Source organism: Eretmochelys imbricata, chromosome 9 (assembly GCF_965152235.1).
Source record: "Eretmochelys imbricata isolate rEreImb1 chromosome 9, rEreImb1.hap1, whole genome shotgun sequence".
NCBI classification, from domain to species: domain Eukaryota; kingdom Metazoa; phylum Chordata; order Testudines; family Cheloniidae; genus Eretmochelys; species Eretmochelys imbricata.
The window spans coordinates 25,589,748-25,611,940 of record NC_135580.1 but is presented as its reverse complement, the minus strand read 5'-3'; the positions used below and the strand labels follow the sequence as shown (position 1 = coordinate 25,611,940).

Below are 22,193 nucleotides of genomic sequence, written 5' to 3'. Positions count from 1 at the left end.
TCACATAAATTAACCCACATTTATGATTAGCTACACAGAAGATTGCATCTAAGTACTTCAAAGTTACTGGTTAACACCTAAAAACTACCTGTGCAGCAAAGAATTTGAATACAAACATGAGATTAAAGCCTTACATTTTTCTCTTTTTGCTAAAGCTTTTACGGATCTTTGCAACTTTTGGATATAAACCAGCACAGATGACTGCTTTGAGTAACTTCTCATTATCTGTAGAAGACAACAAAGTAAATAATGCATTCTACAAACCATGAATTAGACGATCAAATATTCTCTGTCTTTTTCCACTGTTTACCTGAGTTGGTATTAGATTTGGGATCTCGGGGGTTTTTACTACTCACAAACCCAGCCGCAAGGAGATGTTCAGCAAACTGTCCTTTCATGTTAAGCAGCATCTAGGGTACAATACCAGGGTACAACATAACTCTTCTTGGAGAATGATGCTCTGTCAAACATTTTTTTCCCCACAAGTAAACATTTCCTGTCACACCACACTACTAAGATGACTACCTGAAGTGTATTTGAAGAGAGAAAATATTCCCAGCAATAATCCTTTTCACTTCTGAAACCACGTCGCCGGACCTCTTCCCAGCCCTGAAAATACAAAATACTTTCAACTACAGTTCAAAAGGGCACGTATTTACTAACATCTATATGTAAAAAACAGAAAAGGGCAAAAAGTATAGCTATACTTTTCCCCAAGGGATCAGAAGTGCACCCTTTTATGTTTGATTTTCATGTAATGCAAATAATCTGCCAGGTGAAGGTAATAGATAGTATATAGAAAAAGTAAAATGACATTTTGATTCATTCTTTGTTTAATCAGTCTAGTTGTGCATTGGATATTTATTTGTTAAAAATTAAGTTTGAGCTCTAATCTTAGCAGTGAATGGAGTTATAACAGCAAACAACAGTTCTTGATGACAATAGCAGTAGCCTGGAGCTAATAGTGCAGCAGGACTTTTAGGCCAAGTATTTTCTTAGTTCTCATTGAAACATGGGAAAAGCTAAAGAAAGAATCTCCCCAAGACTGGTGCAGTCAGTCCCAGCCCCCTGTAGAGTCTGAGAGAAAAATTATGGACTTTGTTGATTTTTAAGGGAGGATGAGTGGAAGTGACTAAAACTAAAAAGAAAAGGTTTGATATCCATGTATTCAATACAAAGCATTTTATATTTAATAGCTATTTAGACATCTGCAACATATCTATGAAGTTACCCTTTCTCCCCACCTCTCCCTAATGCTACCAACAGGGAATTAGGTTATTACTACTACTATCATGTCAGAAACAAGGTTCTGAAACACTAGCAGGGCAAACACGGTTTTGTGTTGTGTGAAGAGGCCATACACAAATGCTTTGTGAGTGTATGGGAATGAGATTTGATTTTGAATCAAGTATTTTGTTTCAAGAGTTCTTCAGTTAAACTGAAAGCACAACTTCAAAGGCTAAGCCAACTGAACATTTAATTAAAACAGACTTACCACAAAAGCATTCACAACAGTTAGATGGTCACTTTTAGTATTCTTTGATAATTCTTTTCTTCTTGCATCTGCTACTTTCTCTTTGCCCTTTAAAGAAAACATAAAATTAGAATATACCACACATCCATGACTCTGGCAAGCTATTTTTCTCCCAATTTTTTTTTTTTTTATAGTAAGGATAAACGTAGCAGTACTCTATGCATGCAAATTAAAGCTACCTCCAATAGGTAACAACAACACTCTATTGTGACAGATTGGTAGGCCACACTTATGGAAAACTTAAATTTTAGATTGACATTTTTAAGCTGAAGTATTTATACTGCCTCTTACTAATATCCTGCCAAGTTTTAAAATGTAAAGAATTTGTTCATTATATTTGCAATTCTCTTTTTAGATACTTTACCAGTGGAATCACAAAGGGGTCCTTGAAGCTGAGGCTGGCTGCAATTGTGAGTACTGGATCTAAGCAACAGAATAAAGCTCCAAAGAGGATCATTTTTCCAATATGTGGCTCAACTGGCAATCGTGCCAAGTGGACACCTAATGGAGTCAGTTCTTCTTGTCTATCCAAAGCATTCTGTTAGAAAAAGAAACACACTTCTTGAATATGGGGGTAGGAGAAGAATTTTTTGAAAACAGGCATTGTACCTAGTGAAGAAGGGGAAAAAATGACAGCTGAAGAATCAAGAATCAAACTTGAATTTTTTTGAGTTTAATTTATGTATTATGCAATACAGAACATGGAGCACTAGAATGTCTTCAAGAAGGCTACTTTAACAACAATCATCCTTTTATTTAGGCTTTAAAAAGCTTATTGGTGTTAGTAAAAGTTTATTGGACAAAGTACTTCTTGAGTATGTTGAAGGCACTACCCTAGATGGAAAAAAGAGACAACAACAATAGATTTGAAGACACTATAAAGTGCTCTTTTTTCTCAGTGCTCTTCTGGTTTTTTTTACTCCATTTGTTACCATTCCTACATCTTTTCCCCTTTCTGTTCTGGACTCTGTTTATCTCTCCTTTTGCTACTAATGTTCTCTTCCCACGCCCCTACCAACTATGCCACCGAGTTTTTCCTTCTGCTTAAACTTGTTCACAATCCCTTCAACTTGTGAATAAGGTTGTGGATCCTTCCAAATGCTGCACTGCAACTAAACAGGCTGCTTCAATTGATATGCGTAGGTAACAAAAAGTACCAACTGAAAAATCATCAGCACAAGTGTGTCACTAAACCCTATCATCTGAAAACCAAAGCTACACTTGACAACTGATTGACACTTCAAAGTGACTTTTCTATCTTAGTTTATTGGCCTCAGTCCCCACTTATGCCTGTGATCCTATTGCCATTCAAGTGGCTGTTCACAATTAGATTCTTCCTCCCAATTACTTTTATTTTCCATGGAAAAATCTCAAAACACTTCATTCATCTGGCTATTTTGGGATGCCTTAGGTAGACACAGTCATAAGCAGATGGCACAGTTTTCAAGCAGCAGAGACAGGGGAATTAAAGCTCCGCTGGGAAACCTCAAGAAAAGGTTGCATAAATGTGAATAATTTAGAAAGTCAAGTTCCTGGAGAGTGACTTTAATCTGGTACAGTAAACATTTTCAATATTTAAAATAAAATTAAAATTAATTATTTCCCCTTTGTACCTCAGTCACACAGGACCCTGGAAGGCAGGTCACTGGTTAGTACCAGTCACTGCATACCTCTTATGGCATGAGAGAAAGTGTAGTGCCTCCAGTGAGTAAAGTACAGCCTGGATGCATATAGAGCCACTAGAAGCTGACTGGCTCCAATAACCAAAATGCATATAATCAGCAAGGTCTGAATTATCTTATAATAAGGTAACTCAGCAATATTACTCAGTACTGATCTTAGAGTGACTTCTGTAGTTCGATATGTCAACACAATGAACCATAATGTGCTCTAGCATATGTTTAAGTATTAGTTTACCAGTTCCATTAGATGATTTATGGACAACATCACAGCTTCACGAGATGGTGGATCCATTAGCCTACTCAGAAAATAAGCAATTCCACCAAGCCTTAGAATCTGAAATAAAAGAGATGCAAGTGCTGACAGATATGATTCTGAGTGCACATTATGTGTTACCACTAATTCACTGTACATTTGCAGACCTCTGAGCTGCTACTCCCTAATTTGCAAAGTTACTAATACATCAGAACTTTTAAGTTTGAATTTCACTAGGTTAGTGAACTCAGACTTATCAAGCGTTCCTTTATTTTCCTACAATCACTTAAATTCCGAAAAAAATGAAAAGGTATTAGTGCAGTCACAAGTTTTGTTTAGGACTCCACTCCTCATCTGAGGTACACGTCCAGCACTTGTGTCAACAATTGTTACAAGTCATGAACTTCATCATTTTTGTTTAAATTATCTCCATGACTTTATATTTGAGGATGTGTGAGTGACAGCAAATAGTTCAGCCAATTTCCCTGAAAATTGCCATGTCAAAACTACTAAAGAAACAAACTCAATAAAAGTAATGACACAAAACAGCAAGCATGTGAACTCAGTCAGCTTTAATCGTTTTTAGTAAACTATGTGACACCCATCTCTGAGGTGCCATGTCTTATGACCTGCTAATGAACAGGAAGAAAAAAATTCTCTGGCTTGTGGGAATATGAATTCATGGAAACAGCATAATTCAGATTTACTTTAATAGAGTTCGTCTTTTATTTAATATTAAATCAGGTATTTAGGAGACTATTACAAATTACTTAAAAGTATGGGCTGTCAAATAGTCTGTCAAACAGTTGTAATCTGTTATATCAAGTTATGCTTAGGAACAACCTCAGGCTCAGAGTAAGTTTTTGAGCACAGTACTTAATGCCAAACCCTTCACTCTCTTATCAGCATGCAAAGGTTCTAATATATTAGAACAACTAACCCATATCAGATAATTACCTTGATTTGTAAACAAAGTTCTTCCAAAGGTGTCCTTAGGATTTCCGGTAATTGATAATCATCCAGTAGGCTGGCACGTAGACCATTGTATAGATGATAACAGTGACCCGGCTGGACTCTAATATTCAAAATGTGTAAGAAATATTTTGTCTTTCAACAATACTTACAACTACATTGACAGCTTCTCCCAAACACTCAAAAATTAATAGTATATTCCCCCAAAATCAAAAATTTCCAAAATTCATAGTATATCCCAAAACACTTCAAGGCATTAAAATAAAGGTATACAAGTTAAAAGGTGTATTCAAATGGGGTGAAAAAAGAAATGTCAGAGTTTTGAAATACAACGAAGAGCCAATAAGGCAGAAGGATACAGGAGGAATGTTTCACACAGCAGAAGCACTAGAGAACAACAAACCAATGGTGGCAACATGTAATGAAGGAGCAGCGAAATGGTTGGAGGGGGAGCACAGACAAGGTCTTATGAGCTAGACAACAAGGGATCCATGTAGTGTTTGACTAGTAAAGCAGTTTTTAAGTTTACAGACAAATGTTTGCTTCAATATACTTCATTCTCCCAAGGTGTGAAGATGAAGAGGTAACATAAGACTACTAACACCATGGAGTTTAAAAAATTCAGTACTACTACTAGAAATATTCAAAAGCCAATCAAGTTAAATAAGAACTCATACCCAGAACTATGCCAAAGTCATTCCACAGGAAAAGAACGAGACAGTCATACTGGCTTATGCTTTATAATGGAAAGTGAAAAATAGAATAGAAAGCACTTGAAAGTGTCTTAAGGTACACTACTGTAATTGATTGAAAGCTGAAAACTTTAATGTCTAATGTGATCACATTTGTTTCCATTTTAGAGTTTATTACCACAGAAATTTTCTGATATCGATAGTCATTTCTCTTACCTTCCTGCTCGACCTTTCCTTTGTTTGGCATTAGCTTTACTAACCCACTCTGCTGCCATTGTGCTAATGTTGTTCTGTGTATCAAAGTGAGTTTCTTTTATTTTTCCTCCATCTATGACATACACCACATCATCAATGGTAATGCTGTCAAAAATAAGTGGTTTCCTTATCTTTACAGTATGCATAGAAAAGTTATTCTACAGAGTGCAGGATATACTTTATCTACTTGCTGTACTAATTGATTAATTATATTTACAAACTTCATTGGTGTCATTTTAAGAGCTCTGCAAATACAACAAATGAAACTTATTTGCTGCATGTCAAGAGACTAGAGGGACAATCCTGCACACATTTTAAAAACATTCATTTCACATTTCTCTGAAGTAAGGCTAAGCGGCTCCTGCTCTGCTGAAGCACAACAGCAAGTATAATGTAGTGATAATAATATTTGGTATCACTCACTAGTAGATGCCACATTACCACAGAATCATTCTAAAAGCGGCAAATAAGTGGAAGATTTGTGTGTGTTTTTAAAAACGCATTTCATATACCAAAAACAGTAAGATTAATTCTCCAAAGCCATGCCATATGCTAAAAGAATTTCTAAAGCTTTGCCATGAACTGAAATCGACACTTACATGAGCCCCTGCAGATGATCTCCATGCTTCAGCAGGACTCATAGCTGAAGCGATCTGGCATAGTTTACATTACATGTTATAAGAAAGTATGGAAGATTTACAGAAGGGTGCTCTAGTTTTAAATAAATATAGAAAGTAATGGACAGAACTTAAGAAAACATAAGCATGGTAAAAAGGGGCTAATGTACATTAGCTTAATTTATATGAAAAGTCTGACCAATACTTAAAAAGCTTCAAGCATCTAAAGATGGCATTATGGAAGCTCATGTTTATTGTCTTAACTTCTATATTTTCTCAGTTTACAAGTGAAAATGTGGTTTAACTGTCAGCTCTGCAAACTCAACATGGGATCTTACAGTCAATTTGTATATTTTCTGAAGCATGAACTGTCAATATTCTACAGTGGAATGTAGTCAACAGTCATGTTGATGAGCAATGCAAAAAAGAGACAACCAGGCCCTGCAGTGGTAAAAGGATTTAAATAAAGGGGTAAAAAGCTTGTCAGGAGTAGTAAGTAGCTCAGATTAATAATACTACAGATCTGTTCACTGAGTCACTTTATGACCATTCCACAGAGCAATCAGCTTCCAATAAAAAGGTTTGAAGATTTAATCAATCTAGTCTAGCATATTTATAAAGAAAAATCCCTAATTCACTGTACCACCTATTTATGAATAACCAAATGCATGTTATCAGAAATATTTAACAGATTTACATTTTTGCTTTAATGTTATGATTTAGCATTTATTTTGCAAGAATTGTGTTATTTGATTAAAACGTGGCTACCTACGTAGAAACAAAAATGTTTTACCTAGTCTCTGCAATGTTGGTAGCAATTACAATTTTCCGTACTCCAGGAGGGGTCTTTTTAAAAACCTGAAAAGATATATAATTAACAGAAGTAAAACAGACTATTTATCAAAACCAAACAAAGCACAAAGTCATTCTGAGTGTTTTGCAGGTCTGAACAGTTACACTTGCCCTCCTATCTGTTTTCCAGCAACTGCTTTCATGCAGTTAACGGACTTGGAAATTGTTTGTGAAAGTATCCCCGTCATAGAACTTCAATAATTCACATGTATTCCCTAAATATAGTTAAACATAAGTATATTATGGTGATGAATATCTTCTTTAATAAGAGTATTTTATACACATACACGTGTGCGCTAAACAATGCAATAATCAACACCATGTTCAAAGGTACCTGCAGCAGTGCTATCTGGATAGATAAGCACTATAAAAATACAAATGGACTATTTCCTACAAGCCAAAGAGAAATTTAACATTCACTTAGCTTTATTTCAAATTATGCATAGGCTATATTTGGGGGGAGGCGGGGGAGGAACCTATAGCAAAACATTTTTATCCTCAAAATCTATGTGTTCAGAAGATTTCACTTAAAACAAAAAGACATTTATTATAATTTACCAATGTTTACTATAGTTTAACACAATAAAAGTTAAGAATATTGTAAGTAATGAAACATACCTGTGTCTGATTAACAGTAGGCATCAGTGAATGCAGAGGTATAATAATGAATCTATCTGAAAGTTAAAACAGTAAACATAATGGTATGTCACGGAAAATTCAATGCTGTACTGCAAAACTAAATCATCTGGACACAAAGGATAAAAAAGGAGGAGCTGTAAATCTACTGTTTCTCATTCCTAGTCACCTTTCTTCAAACAGGTATAAATGTACTTTCCAGTACTTTGGTAATACATTATACCTAAGTTAACGCTTCTTTTGACCACACCATATCCAGCTAACCTGCATTACTCTAAATTTTCATTGGAGAAAGGGGATGAAAAACTTACTAAATACAGAATTATGTCCCAGTCTGAACAGGTCATATCTCTGTTAGGTTGTTCAGGATATGAGCATCTACAATTAAAGTTAAAAAAAACCTACACACATTCCTGTGCCAAACAAACATATTAAAATAATGTTTAGCTATAACTATGCTGAGGTTTTTGACAAGCATAGCTACATGGCAATCACCCAGTTTCTCCGGATAAAGAACTCATTTCTCTCTATAAACAGTCTTCCATTTTGGATCTAGCACAAGAAGTCAGATTCATGTACCACCAATTCAAGAAACACGTTGATTCAAATGTCCACTCAGTTATTCTGAATGGACTCTGTGATTCTGAAATATGTTCCATTTCTAAAATTAGTGACATTTCACTAATAAGAAGGACATTAATTCAAAACACTCCAAAACAGGAGGGTTAAGCCTGTTCTATATGCACTACATTAATGACAGCAGCCTTAAAAATTCTGCTCAAGTGTTAACCTTGAACAAAGGATCAAGGGCAAAAAGTGTGTTCTCACCCAATACGGTGAAACTTAAATAGAAACAAACATACAGAGCATTCTGTTGAGATACAGATGTAACCCTTTCATTTTAAAGTCTTTTTCTTAAGTTCTGCAAGCTTTTGCAATTGTGACAAAATTGTACTTTTGTGTTCGGCCATTTGATTTTGGGATTAAAAAAGTTATATGAAATAATGCAGTTTAATTTAACTGATACATTATGGAAAAATTACCAGTTTCCATGGAGTTTTTAAAGGTTAACACATTTCTAATGAGTTAATTTGTGATCAGTTGCATCTTCAATCCATATTCTATCAGATGCTTTGTTCAGGTTCCACACTAACATATAAGCAATACTACAGAGAACAAAGGTGGCTTCTGCTGGCAATGCAATACTGGCTGGTTAATGACAGATGAAGTGCTTAGCAACAAGCTGACTGTCAGCATTGAAAATATGAGCCAATGGCCTTCCAGTTGGTCAACAGCAAAGTCGTCAGCAAAAAGAAGAGAAAGGCGGCAGTCAGCCACAGGAAAATATTTTAAACCATTGTCCTTGGTTTAATTCTAAAAATCATAGCATCCATTTATTGTGGCCCTCTAAGCATATCTGTGCTGTAACATCTGTATCTTTAGGGTAATTCTAAGATTTTGAAAAAAAAGGAAACTGGTAAGATCTGTGGAACAGAACTTGCTGTATTGTATTTGGGACTAGTTAGCACAACTTGAGAGCTTCTAAATATGCAAAAACCAAAAAATCATTTAGTATCAATTCTGCAGATACTTGATTGAAAGCATTTGCAATATACCAAGAGTGGTGTTTAAGAGATCACCTATCTTTACTGTTTTATCTATACCTAGTATCAAATGTGGCAACAATTTGTTGCTGTGGAAATTACCATCTTTGGAATTATCACTGGAGGTAGGAATATACTCCATGTTTGTGTTTTTATACAATGGTAGTTTGTACACCTGTATTCTTGTGATGAAAACCAGTTTTAACTTACAAGTCCAGAAGTGAATGCTTTATATATAGGCTTGGCTAAATTCACTTTTAATTTTTTTTAAATAAATTCAATGGATAATATCAATGTTTGTTTTAAAGTATATTTCCAATTTCTAGAAATTAAAATTTTTCATAGATGCAGGAATTATTGGGGGGGGGTGTCAAACAATTACTTAATGAGAGTAGACATTGAGATTAAAAAAAGTTAAAGCTTTATAACTATTAAAAATCAAATTGTCAACATCACATCAAAATATACAAATTAAATATCCTTAAATCAAACTCTAATAAGTCCTCAAGCAGCATTTTTCTGACTTTGCCTGTGTGTAAATGTCATTGGTCATCGATGAAAATATTTTTTGGTTGGTTTGTGGGTGTACTATGAAATCAATGTTTATAGATAAAAATCTAATCCTTCTAAGCCTATTAATATACCTGTCCACTTCAATACTTAGGCTATGTCTACACTGCAATTAGGAAACCATGGCTGGCCCATGCTGGCTGACTTGGACTAAGGGGCTGTTTAATTGCAGTATAGACGTTCCGGCTTGGGCTGGAGTCTAGGCTCTGGAACACTCATCTCACAGGGTCTTAGAGTTTGGACCCTGTAAGATGGGAAGGTCCCACAGCCCAGGCTCCAGTCTGAACATCTGTACCACAATTAAACAGCCTCTTAGTTCAAATCAGCTGACAAGCCAGCCACGGGTTTTTAACTGCAGTATAAACATACTGTTAGTTCCCTTCAACAATTGCTATTTGAAGAAGCAACACTTCCCCAAACCACTGGTATCTAAAGCACAGGGCAAACAGTTCAGGGGCAGGAGGGAATAAAAGCATCACTGGGGACAGAATTATAACAAAGCTTTGTAGAAGAAATAAGTTTTAAAGGAGTTGTCAACAGCAAAGAGGAAGGAAAAAAGGAAAGTTCATATTTGGATAGAGATGGACCATCCAGGAGAGTTCTGTATATGAGAATGGACAGAAGGAGGGAGATGCGGTTTTGAGAGTCATCAACGTGGAGATGGAAACTCAACCATGGGAATAAATGTCATCGGCAAGATCTTTGGATGAAAGACAATACATAAAGCGCAAAGATATCGTATATATAATGAGCACAGAGAGGAGGGAGCTAGGAAAAGAATAAAGGGATGCCAACAAAGATGGAGAAGCGGATGAACCAGAAAAGTTGCTGAAGAAATGGTCACTAAGAAAGAACAAAATGCTATTCTTATAATTATTTTTTACCTGACTTAAACATGACTTGTGACATCAAGAGGTCATGTAAAGTGCTAATATTGTCCCAGCCTGGGAGAAACACCAGTATTGCACCATCCTATACATGAATGGAAAAAGAGATTAAATTACATACTAAATACTCAAACATTTGTACATTTGTGTAAATATCTTGGATAGATGACATTTAACTTGAGGCACTACTGAATCAAATATTCCACAAAATTTTATGAGCTTTTTTTTTTTTTAAAACAGGAATGACTGCATACATTTTATCTGGATTTTAAAAAAATTCCAATGGAAATTTGATTTTAAAAGGTTCTATAGTGTTTGCAATCCACAATATTGTAGCTCTGCACTAGTTTGAGAAACTGACAGTGCAACTAAATAAGAGAACTATGAACAAGTCTATTTTAATTTTCCACACAAAAGAATGCAAAGTAAGCAGCACAAACAGCAAAAAGTTATTTTTCTCAGGTTTTAATTATCTAACAAGTTATTTGTAACATAGGAAATCTGATATTTATAAATATGTTTTTTTTGATACCCGACTATCCCTTTAAAATAAGGTAACAGTTAACAGATGCATTGCTTGTCCAAAGAAGGCAGAATTATTCCATGGTCCACTTATTTCTTCCTATAATTAACTCATATTGCAGTGCTTGATATCCGTTATACTGTCTCAAGTGTAGAACCTTTTTGACAATGTATATAAGTAACCGAAATATCTTTTTCTCAGAATTTCATTAGGGATTTTAATCACTAATGTATTCCTGCATATTCCGTGACATACTTTCTCAAATAAAAACCAGCAGAATGAAACTTGAATTCTAAATAAGCTTAACTTAAAGAGAAAACAATTACCACACTGGATCAGACCCAATGGCAATCTAGTCTGGTATCCTGCTTCTAGCACCAGCAAAAGCACGATGCTGCAGAAGTAAGCAATAGTAAGAATTCAAGTCCATTAATTTTTAAGCAAACAAAACATAACTGATTGGGTTAGATGTGTAATTAGGCACATACAGAGGTGTAACGGGGTAATGTAATTCCAGGGCTAACTAAAAAAAAAAAATACAAAAGCTGTATTAACTATTAATACTAAGTTTATAGTTTACAAGTTAACAGCCTTAAAACAAGCCAGGACAAGAGCCTCCTAGTTGTGTGTTTAGTAAACATCTGAACTAATATGACATCATTAAATTATAATAATTCACAGGCTTCACTGCATTTACTCAGCTGAAATAATTTAAACTATTTGCCCAGTACATGATACCTTAAAGGAATAAATTACAACTCAAAACAGTACAGTTAATTTTTCTACCCATTTGTCAACAAAGAGCAAGAAGGTGGAAGGCTGGTGATTTACTTTTATGTTCATGAAGTTTCCAGGCAGTGTTTTTAATGTGATTTTGCACAATTAAATTCTTCACTACATTCTTTGATTACTACACTACTGATATCGCTTTTGACGTACACATTGAGTACAACAATGAATTTAAAGATATCAACTAGCAATAAATGCATTTAAATTTTATGCTACCTTCCATCAAAGGACTGCAAAACACTTCACAAATAATTTATTAAGCCTTAATATCCAATTAAACTATTACTCCCACTTAACAGATGGGAAAAAACAAGGTGTGTCAATGTCAGAACTAGTAGAAGATTCTCAGACATCTAGCTCTGTGCTTTATTCACTAAACAATGCTCCCTGTCTAGGTAATAAGGGTTATGTAATATGGTTCAGTATCACTAAGAGAAGCATGATTTTTTTAGGGTGAGATTCTCAAAGCTGCTACGAAGATTTAGATGCAAACTCTTGTCAAAGGCCCCTATTCAGGAAGGCACTTATGCACTTCCTTAAATCTTGTTGACTTCAACAAGGCATGTGCTTAAGTGCATTCCTGAATCAGGGCCTTAAATGAAAATTATGCACTAAAGGTGATTTTGAAAATCTCAGTCTCAATGTAGTGATGTAACCCAAAATAATTTCCATCTACGTTTTGACATTTTTAGTGACTGCTGATCACAGTGCAGAATTTCCTGAAGTGTGGTGTCATGTTCTAACGTTGTATCCTTTTCCCATGGCTGTTAAAATAGATCACACCTAATATTTTTATTGTAACACTACTGCAACCAGAGAAGAATCTTAACTTAAATATTTTATTTGGAGTGAGTGATTTTGTAAAAAATATAAATCCAATGGGAACATGCACAAACCCATATAAGGCTTTTGTTCCTTTAGATATGTAGCTCCTAGTGGGAGGAAAAACAGTTTGCTAAGCAGTATGACTTGAGAACATTTATAGGATTGATTGTTAGTGGCAGATTTCTGGTTTCAGCATAATAATTCAAATCTATAATTAAAATCGAGCTTTCTGAAAACTGTTAGATACCGTGAGTCAAGTGATCTTAGCTAGAAAGAAAATTAACTTATTAAAATAAGTTACGCAAATCATAGAGAAACTCACCTCTTCCTCTAGGACAATGTGTCTGATAAGTGCAGCTATAAGGTCAAGATCAATCTTGTCATCATCCATCATTTCCAATGCATCTATAGTACTTGCTGAATACCTATAGTGTGTACATGACAGGTTTTAAGAAAAAAAACATTCACTCATTTCAAGTGTTTCTATTACAAGGCAATTGCAATTTGACAGCAAAGAAAATGCAGTATTCTTGTATGATATAGTTCTCTTTTGTTTATACACTAGACTTGCATAGATCTATACCACATTTGCCCTAGATTTAGAGTCTGGAATAATGTGAGAGCTTTAAGACAATGATACTTTGCTCTAAATAATTTGAGACAGTTAGGTCACACTATGACAGACATAAAATTAGTACAAAGTGAGACTGCATAATATTTAGCCCATGTACTTAACATATACAAAATGTTTTGAGTTCCATTGATAAGCAAAGTGAAGTGTCAAGTTTCTGAATATAACATGTCCAAATTAAGCTAAATTAATTATTTGGTTTAACAAAGTTGCTGCAGCCAAATATTTCATGCTTCACCATTCAAACTAATTAAGTGCCTCAGGGACTTAACTCTTCAAGCCAGCAGTTATCCAATCAGTGAAGACCTTGGAATGCATTATAAATGAGTCATTAAAAATCACTGAAGTTCCAGCAAAAAGGGGAAGGAAGAGAAGTCTGAGAGGAGAAAGTGGTGAACTTTGAAAAAGACAGGGATGACAAGTGAAGCAACATGTCCCTGTGGTGGGGAACATGTTGCACAACTTTTTTTTTAAAATCATTTATCCATTGCTTGAATGTTGTAGTGTAAAGCTCTGAAAAGTGGGGCAAAAAAGGTGTTTACTGGGTTCCTGAAAAGGAGATCTTTCTTCCTTATCCCTGTCATGACCCTACTGAAGGAAAAACAGGTGAGACATGATGGGGTTAAGATAACTTTTGCTCCCCAGTCACCCTATTTCCCTTCCCCCTCCTGCAGGAAACTACTCCTCAAAAGCCTGTGGGCAAGGAAGGCTTAACTGCCTGGGATATTAATGCTGCTACAATTTGTTTTTCTTACCGTAACTGACCAATGCATTTTGCTCAAACAAAATCTCCCATAGAGGAACATGTTTTCGAAAAGAGGTCCACTTGCAAAACTTGTAAATTGACATTTAGGCTTCCAACTGGTCATTTATGGGTAGAATCTTTGTAATTGTGTGTTCAAGTGTAGGCAAACAATTGAGCCACACATATATAATCCAGTTTTGGAGTATGGCCTCAGAATGGACAAAATGGTTAGTATGGTAGGGAAGTGAGCAGGATGTAATTCGTGCAGTCCTGGGAGAAGGATTGGCTGGGTTGTCCATTCACAAAAAATGGATTTCTAGGATGGATTATATCATGCCTCTTGAAATAACCAGTGTAATGTCCATGAGAGCAAAGCAGTGTAAGCAACCAAAGGGAAAGGATTGAAAAAAATCAAAGAATATCCGTTAAAATGGTAAGTATAACAAAGGTTTGGTTTATGTTATTTTTAATCTGTTTGTTTAGAGGGTTATGAAGGAATAGTCTGAAGAAAAGGATGTCAAAAATATTTTTAAAACATTGTGGAGTGTTTACTGTTCTGTTTTGTTGATTATGAGGCCAGACTACTAGCAATATCTACTACAAAGGGAAAGATAGAGCAAGTAGGGAAGCCATCAGGGAAATAGTTAGGGATCAGAGTATAAGCAGCCTGACAGTTTGATGAATAGAAAGAATTGTGGACTATACATGTGCATGCCAATAGTAAATGGCGGATTGCGACTTCTTCCCCTACATCAGACTTGGAGTCTGCAACTTTTAATTTAACCAAGCGTGTATGATACTATGCTAGTATGTTGACTCATGTAGAACACACTTACACTTAGCATTGAACTGCACTACTCACAATGTTATAGCCATCTTTATGTAACTGGCAATCATGTTATAAAAACTAATTAATTGCATGTTTCTCAGCTGTAGAAGTACATAGATAATTGGTAATACCAGACAGCATAGAAATGAACAAATAAGACCTACCTTCCTCGCAGCTGCCTTAGATAATCTGGCCATCGTTCTCTATAGATTTCTTCTTTCTCTTCCTTTTCTGGTCTGCTTATGTGTCCTTGCATAAAGCCCTTCTTCAACCGTGGTCTGCAATCTGTATCTTTTGGAGTATATCTAAAGTACATATTTATTATGGTAATTTAATATTTTATTTTAATTTAAAAATTAAAAAAACACTTCTTAAAGGCTAACAAATACATTGGTGATTCAGCCCACTGATAATATCGTGCAAGATTTTAGTTGTACCTTGTAATATTATGCTTTAAAGAAAAATAGCTGAAGAAGCCTTATCTACAAAGTGGGCTCCATTTCTACAAAGCATAAAAATAGGCAGAAAAAGAATTATTGAAGTTTCTCTAGCTACCTGAAAATGCAAAGATGATCAAGCATTTTAACATGAATAACTGACCCAGTTTGGGAGGGGGAAAAAAATAAAAAACCAAAGGACTTCAAGTTGAGATTTTTTTTTTAAATTTGATTTTGACTACTGACAGCATCTTGCTAAAAATATGATGTCATTTGTGAAAACACAGAAAAAACTACTGAATTTTCCATGGTCAAAAATGCTTTTTTAAAAACAAGATGTTTGCCATCAGTTCAGAAATGTCAGTTGTCATTTGAAACAAGACCGAAATACACATCAATTTATTCATGGTGCGATGCGACTTGCAACTGTGGAAAATCCAAACTGCTAGGCTGAGTAAAAGTGAACATCACTCTACGTATTTGCCTAGTAGTATCCAACAGTTATGTGGATCTTTACTTTCAGAAATAGACTGACCTTAACTTTTCAATTGTGTCTTCCAAAAGATATTCCACAACAGGGAAGGTGAATCCAGGTATATGGATCATGGGACAATTGTCTATTGAGGAAGAGTGCAACTTCTTAATTCGTAGAAAACTAATAAAATATACTTAATACTGTAACAATATTCTATATCAAAAATAGTTAGAAAAAATGTCAAACTACTTAACTGCATATCTATTAAGTTTGATTTTCATGTACACTTAATGCTTGTGAAAAGTATCAAGTTAACACCCCTAGAAAGTCACTAAATAGACCACCACAGGCAACAGCAGTGCATACTTCTCTACGTTCTAACCAATGTGACTGAAACCCAAGGCAGATGAACCACTTGTAGACTGGCTGGAATACCACAGGAAGATTTGCACTGCCTATCACTCACTCATGCCCTCTACGGGTGCTAAATGAGAGTTTTAAAAATTAAAGATAACGCCAACCTCTGTTTGGCAACTTATAGTGTTCAGAACTGTAGAGTTAAAGCAAGGCATCTCATGGAGGAAAACAAAAGCAGCAATACAGAACCATGATGGGCTAAATCAAGGAATCTCTAAGATTGCACCCTACTTTGAGGCCTCTTAACATTGATATAATCATTGTTTTTGATTTAAGTCAAACCCACACTTTTCTTTTTTTAAAACCGCATTATTAAAAAGTACAAGTCCAAAATACATAGCAAATATTAAGTATGTTACATATCTTATCTATATTACAATTCAAGCATATCACCCACCAAAATATTCTGAAAATTTCTCAGCATTCAAAGTAGCACTCATCAGTATTACTTTCAGGTCTGGTCGAACATTTAGAAGATCTTTAATAACAGTCATTAAGACATCTGATTGAAGATTTCTTTCATGGATTTCATCAAGAATAACATGACTAACACTGGACAACTGCCTAAAATAAAAGAACGCAAAGTTGATAACATTTATGTTTAGCAGAAGCAAGGCATTTTAAAAAAAAAAAAAAAAAAGAGAGAGAGAGAGACACACAAGTGCTAAAGAATGGAAACAAAACACAGAAGCATTAAAAAGCCAGCTCACTAAAACACTGATAGTTGTATTCACTAGTTTCTTTTTAAATATAAATACTTACTTGTCTGATTGGAGCCACTGAAGGACGATTCCTGTTGTACAGTACAAAATGGAACCTTGTTTCCTTGGTAACCGACTGAAAAGAGATGCATTAAGAATTCTTGAATTTTCTTTTCTAATATTTTACAAAGTACTTTGAATGCACTTTAAAGTGTCTATAATGACAGTCTACATCATTCAACTTATTCTCTAGGCCTGCTCATTTAGAACTAAATTAGTGCAAAACGGGATTAAGTCAGGGCTAGACCACAGTATGCCTATGATGAGGAATGGATCATTTGCAATCTAAAAGTACCAGGCTTTACAGCCATTATTTGTCAGGATTAGCTTTTCCCTACTCATCCCAAATTGTTGTTAGACTAAAGACAAGGCAAAATATTGTTCTCTGTTAAACAGCGTTTATACATGAGAATATAATTTAGCTCCATGAATAATTGTACATCCTGAATAAAAACCATCTGTGCACAAAAACAACACTGGGAAGATCAAATTACAGCATATTCTTTATTTTTAGCTTTTCATCTTAGTTTTTCATTTAAGGATTATTCCAGATACATCAGCACCTACACTAGGGCCCTAAGCCTGCAAACACTGACGCAACATGCTTAACCTTACATGATTTGAATCAGACTATACATGGTAGTCAAATTAAACATATGCATAAATGTTCCCAGGATCAGGGCCTAAAACAGTTGACATTTTTAACTTTAACACTCCCTTCTATATGTCTGTTGTAATAAGGCTGTTTCCAGACTGCACAAGCTGTGATTTTCAACTTGACCAGTCAAATGGTTTCCAGTGTAACCAGAATTAGTACACAAGGTATTTTTAAGTCTTTGAACCATAACATTGTTTTGTTCCTTCTCTGCCTCAACCAGATCTCTTATCTCACTCACCTTTTAACAGTTTAAGATGTGCATATTGATAGCCTGTTTACACTGTGCTATTTGTAATCCTTCCACCATGTGGTGTTCATTTTGTTTATCTATAAAGGATTAAAATCCCCTTTAAATTAACAGAATTACAGATTTAAACTTGCTCCCCCGTCACAGGAAAGTAGACTATACTACAAAAATTGACTTCTCACCAATTTAAGTGGCATCAAAGTTCAACCATTGTAGTCAAGCTTTCAAGCAAGTACTTATTTTTCCTCCCAACCATTTACAGGAAAATTGCTCAGGAATCCCCTCTGGGTGAAAGTAGTTAAGTATGTTCTGTCTATGCTTAAAATAGTATTTCAAATTTTCCTGTTTGATTTATACTGGATTTGTCAGTTTACATTCAAGTCAGCATACAAACACCAAGAAAACTATCATTTACCTCTGGAGACGAATTTGGTATCCTGTACTCTTGCCATTACCACACACTTCTGCCCTTTCAGCTGCAACTCTCTCTGCCACCTTAAAATCAAACCAAATAGCATCATGTTAAAAAAAAATAAAAATAAATAAGGCTTATCTGAACTTACAGGTATTCTTCAGTAGGAACTGTCTACCATAAAGAAGTTACATGTCAGTTTATAATAATGCTAAAACTACCTTTAATACCCTCCTCTGATGGACACAGCACTCCTTCGCCACAATCCAGGAACTGGTGTATAACCCAAAATATATTTCAAAAGACAGTAGAGCTGTTTTATAAAGGATGGAACTAAAGGTATTTCAATCCTCCCCCTTATAACTTAATAGCATGACATGCAACTCTTTACAGTAGTGGAACTCCTCTTTACAACCCAGCACCTCATATTTGTACTTAATGGAAACTATGCATTTTGTACATTCTAGTAGTCAAACTTCACGAAATAAACCAAGCTGAGAAACGCTCACCTCTAATTTTCTTTATCAATAGTTTGAGATCGAATTGTTTAGCAACGGTTAGCTGTACTATTCTGTGACCATCACACAGGATTGAGAAATGAGGCTGTAAGCATAGAAGACACTAATTTTTGAAGCTATGCTGCTTCGTCCAGGAAAGTAATAGGAAAACACTTTCTGGGCAGCTCAAGAACAGCAAGACATAAGGTATCCAAAAAGCAAGAGTCTAAGTACAGACCCTTTCACATTTTCCTTTACCCTTAACTATGCTCATATTAGGTAAGAGTGCTGAGCAGGATACCCAATTAATAAGATCCACAAAGTTCTGGGTGAACTTCCACTACCCTTGCAGGTTGCACAGACCTGCCGAAGAGTTCAGCTTCAATGCTGCTTCCTTCAGAAGAGCAACACTGAACTCCAATCCTGCACATACATACTTGATAGACGCTTCAACATGACTCAAATACATTAATTATGGGTGCAACTATTCGCAGAATTGGGAATTTAAAATTGTAAACTCTTTGAGGGAATGACACATCCTATATGCTTGTACAGTGCATAGCAAAACGAGGCCTGGTTCTGATTAGGAACTTTGGGCAGTACTGCAATACAAGTAGTAAATAATTTGTCCCACAATTTCTCTATTGCAAAAGGAAATTAATATTCAAAGAAACAATTAATTCTTCAGCACTGCACTTACTGAGATAGCACTGATCCTCCTAGGTTGGGTACATACAATCCTGCAAGCAGATCCTTTCCCTCTCTCTATACAGTCATCCAGAATGAACTGAGTAACTTGTGTCGTCTTTCCACAACCAGTCTCACCACTTATCACAGTCACCTGATTATTATTGATCATAGTTATCAGTTCCTATTTTAAAAGGAAAATATAATGTTATGTTGACAAATAGTCTTTTTAAACCGTATAATTCCCTATTCTTTTGAATTCAATTTAAAAGAACAAGCCACAGTATTTAAAGGGACACATTTAGACACACATTTTATTAACTGTTCAGGGCCAGAGGTTCAAAGTGTGCCATGCACTTTAAATATATGACTAAGGCCATGCACAAATTACTTGTGTATACAGAATGAATACTATCATTTATGAAAATAGGGTTGCACAATGAACAGTCCAGAACTTTGGTTTATGAACAAACAGGATTTGAGACCCCTTTGAAAATATAGCTAGCCCTAGATAATTGAAAATGAAAGCTTAACTTCTCACTTTTCCTGTTTGTTTGGCTTTTGTATTTCGTTCAGCTCAGTCACTGAAAAGAGACTGGTCTGTTTCTCGATAGTATTCAGCAGCACTTTCCATCTCACATATTTCAGCACAATGTTTCAGTGTTTGTGCTGCAACCACAGCAAGGGAATGTTTAAAACCCCACAAAAAGGTTACTGGAATCGGAAGAGCAATGGAACTATTTGTTTCTTAGATTTTGTCCTTTTTTGAAAGAGACAACTAAAATCAGGGACCAAAATGGACCTGAAAGTGTCCATTTACAGTACAAGTTATACTGTCCATTAAAGGTCTAACAAACCTACAAAAGAAAGCACATGGAGTACTTTCACCTTGATATGTAACATACAAGTTATTTAACCTAAGATGAAAATAACCCCCTTTGGCTAAAACGGTCCATAATTCACTCATTGCACGTAGGTAGCATAAAACAGCATGCAGCCACAATTGTGTGATCTAGAGACTAAAATGGAATAAAGACAAATTTTAATCAATGTTCAATCATAAGTCTCACATACATACCATGACTAGCAATAAAAATAGCCACACCTGGCAATTTTAGATATAATACAGTAAATAAAATGTTTATTAAAATTACAAGTAAGCACGGCAATTAGTCACCTTAGTTTCAAACAGCATGTAACATTTTAAAAGTTAAATCTGCAAAGTGAAGGATGAAAAAGCTATATAGTATTTTAAATATACTTGGTGCTCATTCCTGGTTTCCATGGAGACTGCTGCCTAGCTGTAAAACTGTATGGTTCAACATAAGTAGAGTGAGCTTCCCTACATTGCACGTCAATGTGCTCGAAATCTTTTCTGGAAAGAAATTAGCTGTAATTATGAAGCCTCACATGTTCTGATGTCTTTAGAAGGTGGTAAGATTCTTTACATTTCCTCTAAAAAAATATTTCAAACCAGAGACCTTCTGTTATAAATCTGGGTCCAGTAATCATATTTTTCGTCTGAATTACAAACCCTTATTTTTCTATATTTATAACAAAACAGCAGAGGTGCACTGGATTTCAAAGTAAAAATAAACACATTTACCCTTCTTATCCCATATGAAGGAAGTTTCTCTCGGAATCTCTGGGGAAAAAACAAAGTTATATTCATTTTTAAAATACACTTATGCTTTGGAGGTAAAAAATACAATCAGTTTTGTTTATGATCAACAAACATTTAATCTGAAAAAAGATAACTTACTTGTATAACAAGTTGTACATGCTTAGTCCTAGATCCTGCAAACACTTATGTGTATGCTTAACTCTAAGTTTGTATGTAGTCCCATTGAAGTCAGCGAGACTATTCACATACTTAGGTATGTGTGTAAGCATTTGTAAGATTGTGGCCTTAGAGCAGGAGTGGGCAAACTACGGCCTGCGAGCTGTTTTAAGCTGGCCCACGAGCTCCTGCTGAGGAACGGGGTCTGGGTTTTGCCCCGCTCCAGCCAGGGCGCTGGGTCCGGGGCTGCACCACGCAGCTCAGCCCCACTCCAGCGCTCCAGCACGTGGCTCAGGCCCACTCCAGCACTCCGGCCGGGGCGCTGGGCCAGGGTCTGCACCAAGCGGCTCCTGCCACAGCATGGCCCTGCTCCAGCTTCTACGTGCTCCAATGGCCCCCTCCAGCTCTCCAATGGGAGCTTCAGGGGCAGCGCCTGCAGATTGGGCAGTGTGCAGAGCCACCTGGCCATGCCTCTGAGTAGGAGCCGGAGAAGGAACACGCCACTGCTTCTGGGAGCCGCTTGCGATAAGCGCTGCTCGGAACCTGCACCCCTGAACCTCTCCTCATGCCCAAACCCTCTGCCCTGATTCCCCTCCCGCTCTCCAAACCTCTCATCCCCAGCCCCACCCCAGAGCCCGGACCCCTAACCAGAGCCTTCACCCCTCCTGCACCCCAACCCCAGTTTTGTGAGCATTCATGGCCTACCTTACAATTTCTGTTTCAGTAAGGTGTTTGATACTGTGCCACATGGGGAATTATTAGTTAAATTGGAAAAGATGGGGATCAATATGAACACTGAAAGGTGGATAAGGAATTGGTTAAAGGGGAGACTACAACGGGTCCTACTGAAAGGTGAACTGTCAGGCTGGAGGGAAGTTACCAGTGGAGTTCCTCAAGGATCAGTTTTGGGACCAATCTTATTTAAT

At 36.0% G+C, this 22,193-nt stretch overlaps 1 protein-coding gene across 3 annotated transcripts in view; it reads right to left on the bottom strand.

The window, feature by feature from the left end:
* The window catches only part of DHX36 (DEAH-box helicase 36), a 41,870-nt gene that overhangs the window by 6,940 nt on the left and 12,737 nt on the right, over window positions 1-22,193 (bottom strand). For all 3 annotated transcript variants that reach the window (XM_077825780.1, XM_077825782.1, XM_077825781.1), the window contains 19 exons: window positions 21,094-21,132; window positions 19,501-19,671; window positions 18,307-18,386; window positions 16,988-17,062; window positions 16,623-16,789; window positions 15,869-15,950; window positions 15,061-15,201; window positions 13,014-13,116; window positions 10,552-10,639; window positions 7,476-7,531; window positions 6,799-6,863; window positions 5,350-5,493; window positions 4,427-4,544; window positions 3,452-3,550; window positions 1,899-2,072; window positions 1,496-1,582; window positions 526-609; window positions 311-410; window positions 135-225 (listed from right to left, as the gene is read on the bottom strand). In XM_077825780.1, coding sequence (XP_077681906.1) covers window positions 135-225; window positions 311-410; window positions 526-609; window positions 1,496-1,582; window positions 1,899-2,072; window positions 3,452-3,550; window positions 4,427-4,544; window positions 5,350-5,493; window positions 6,799-6,863; window positions 7,476-7,531; window positions 10,552-10,639; window positions 13,014-13,116; window positions 15,061-15,201; window positions 15,869-15,950; window positions 16,623-16,789; window positions 16,988-17,062; window positions 18,307-18,386; window positions 19,501-19,671; window positions 21,094-21,132 — 1,964 coding nt within the window. The remainder of the gene's footprint in view (window positions 1-134; window positions 226-310; window positions 411-525; window positions 610-1,495; window positions 1,583-1,898; window positions 2,073-3,451; window positions 3,551-4,426; window positions 4,545-5,349; window positions 5,494-6,798; window positions 6,864-7,475; window positions 7,532-10,551; window positions 10,640-13,013; window positions 13,117-15,060; window positions 15,202-15,868; window positions 15,951-16,622; window positions 16,790-16,987; window positions 17,063-18,306; window positions 18,387-19,500; window positions 19,672-21,093; window positions 21,133-22,193) is intronic.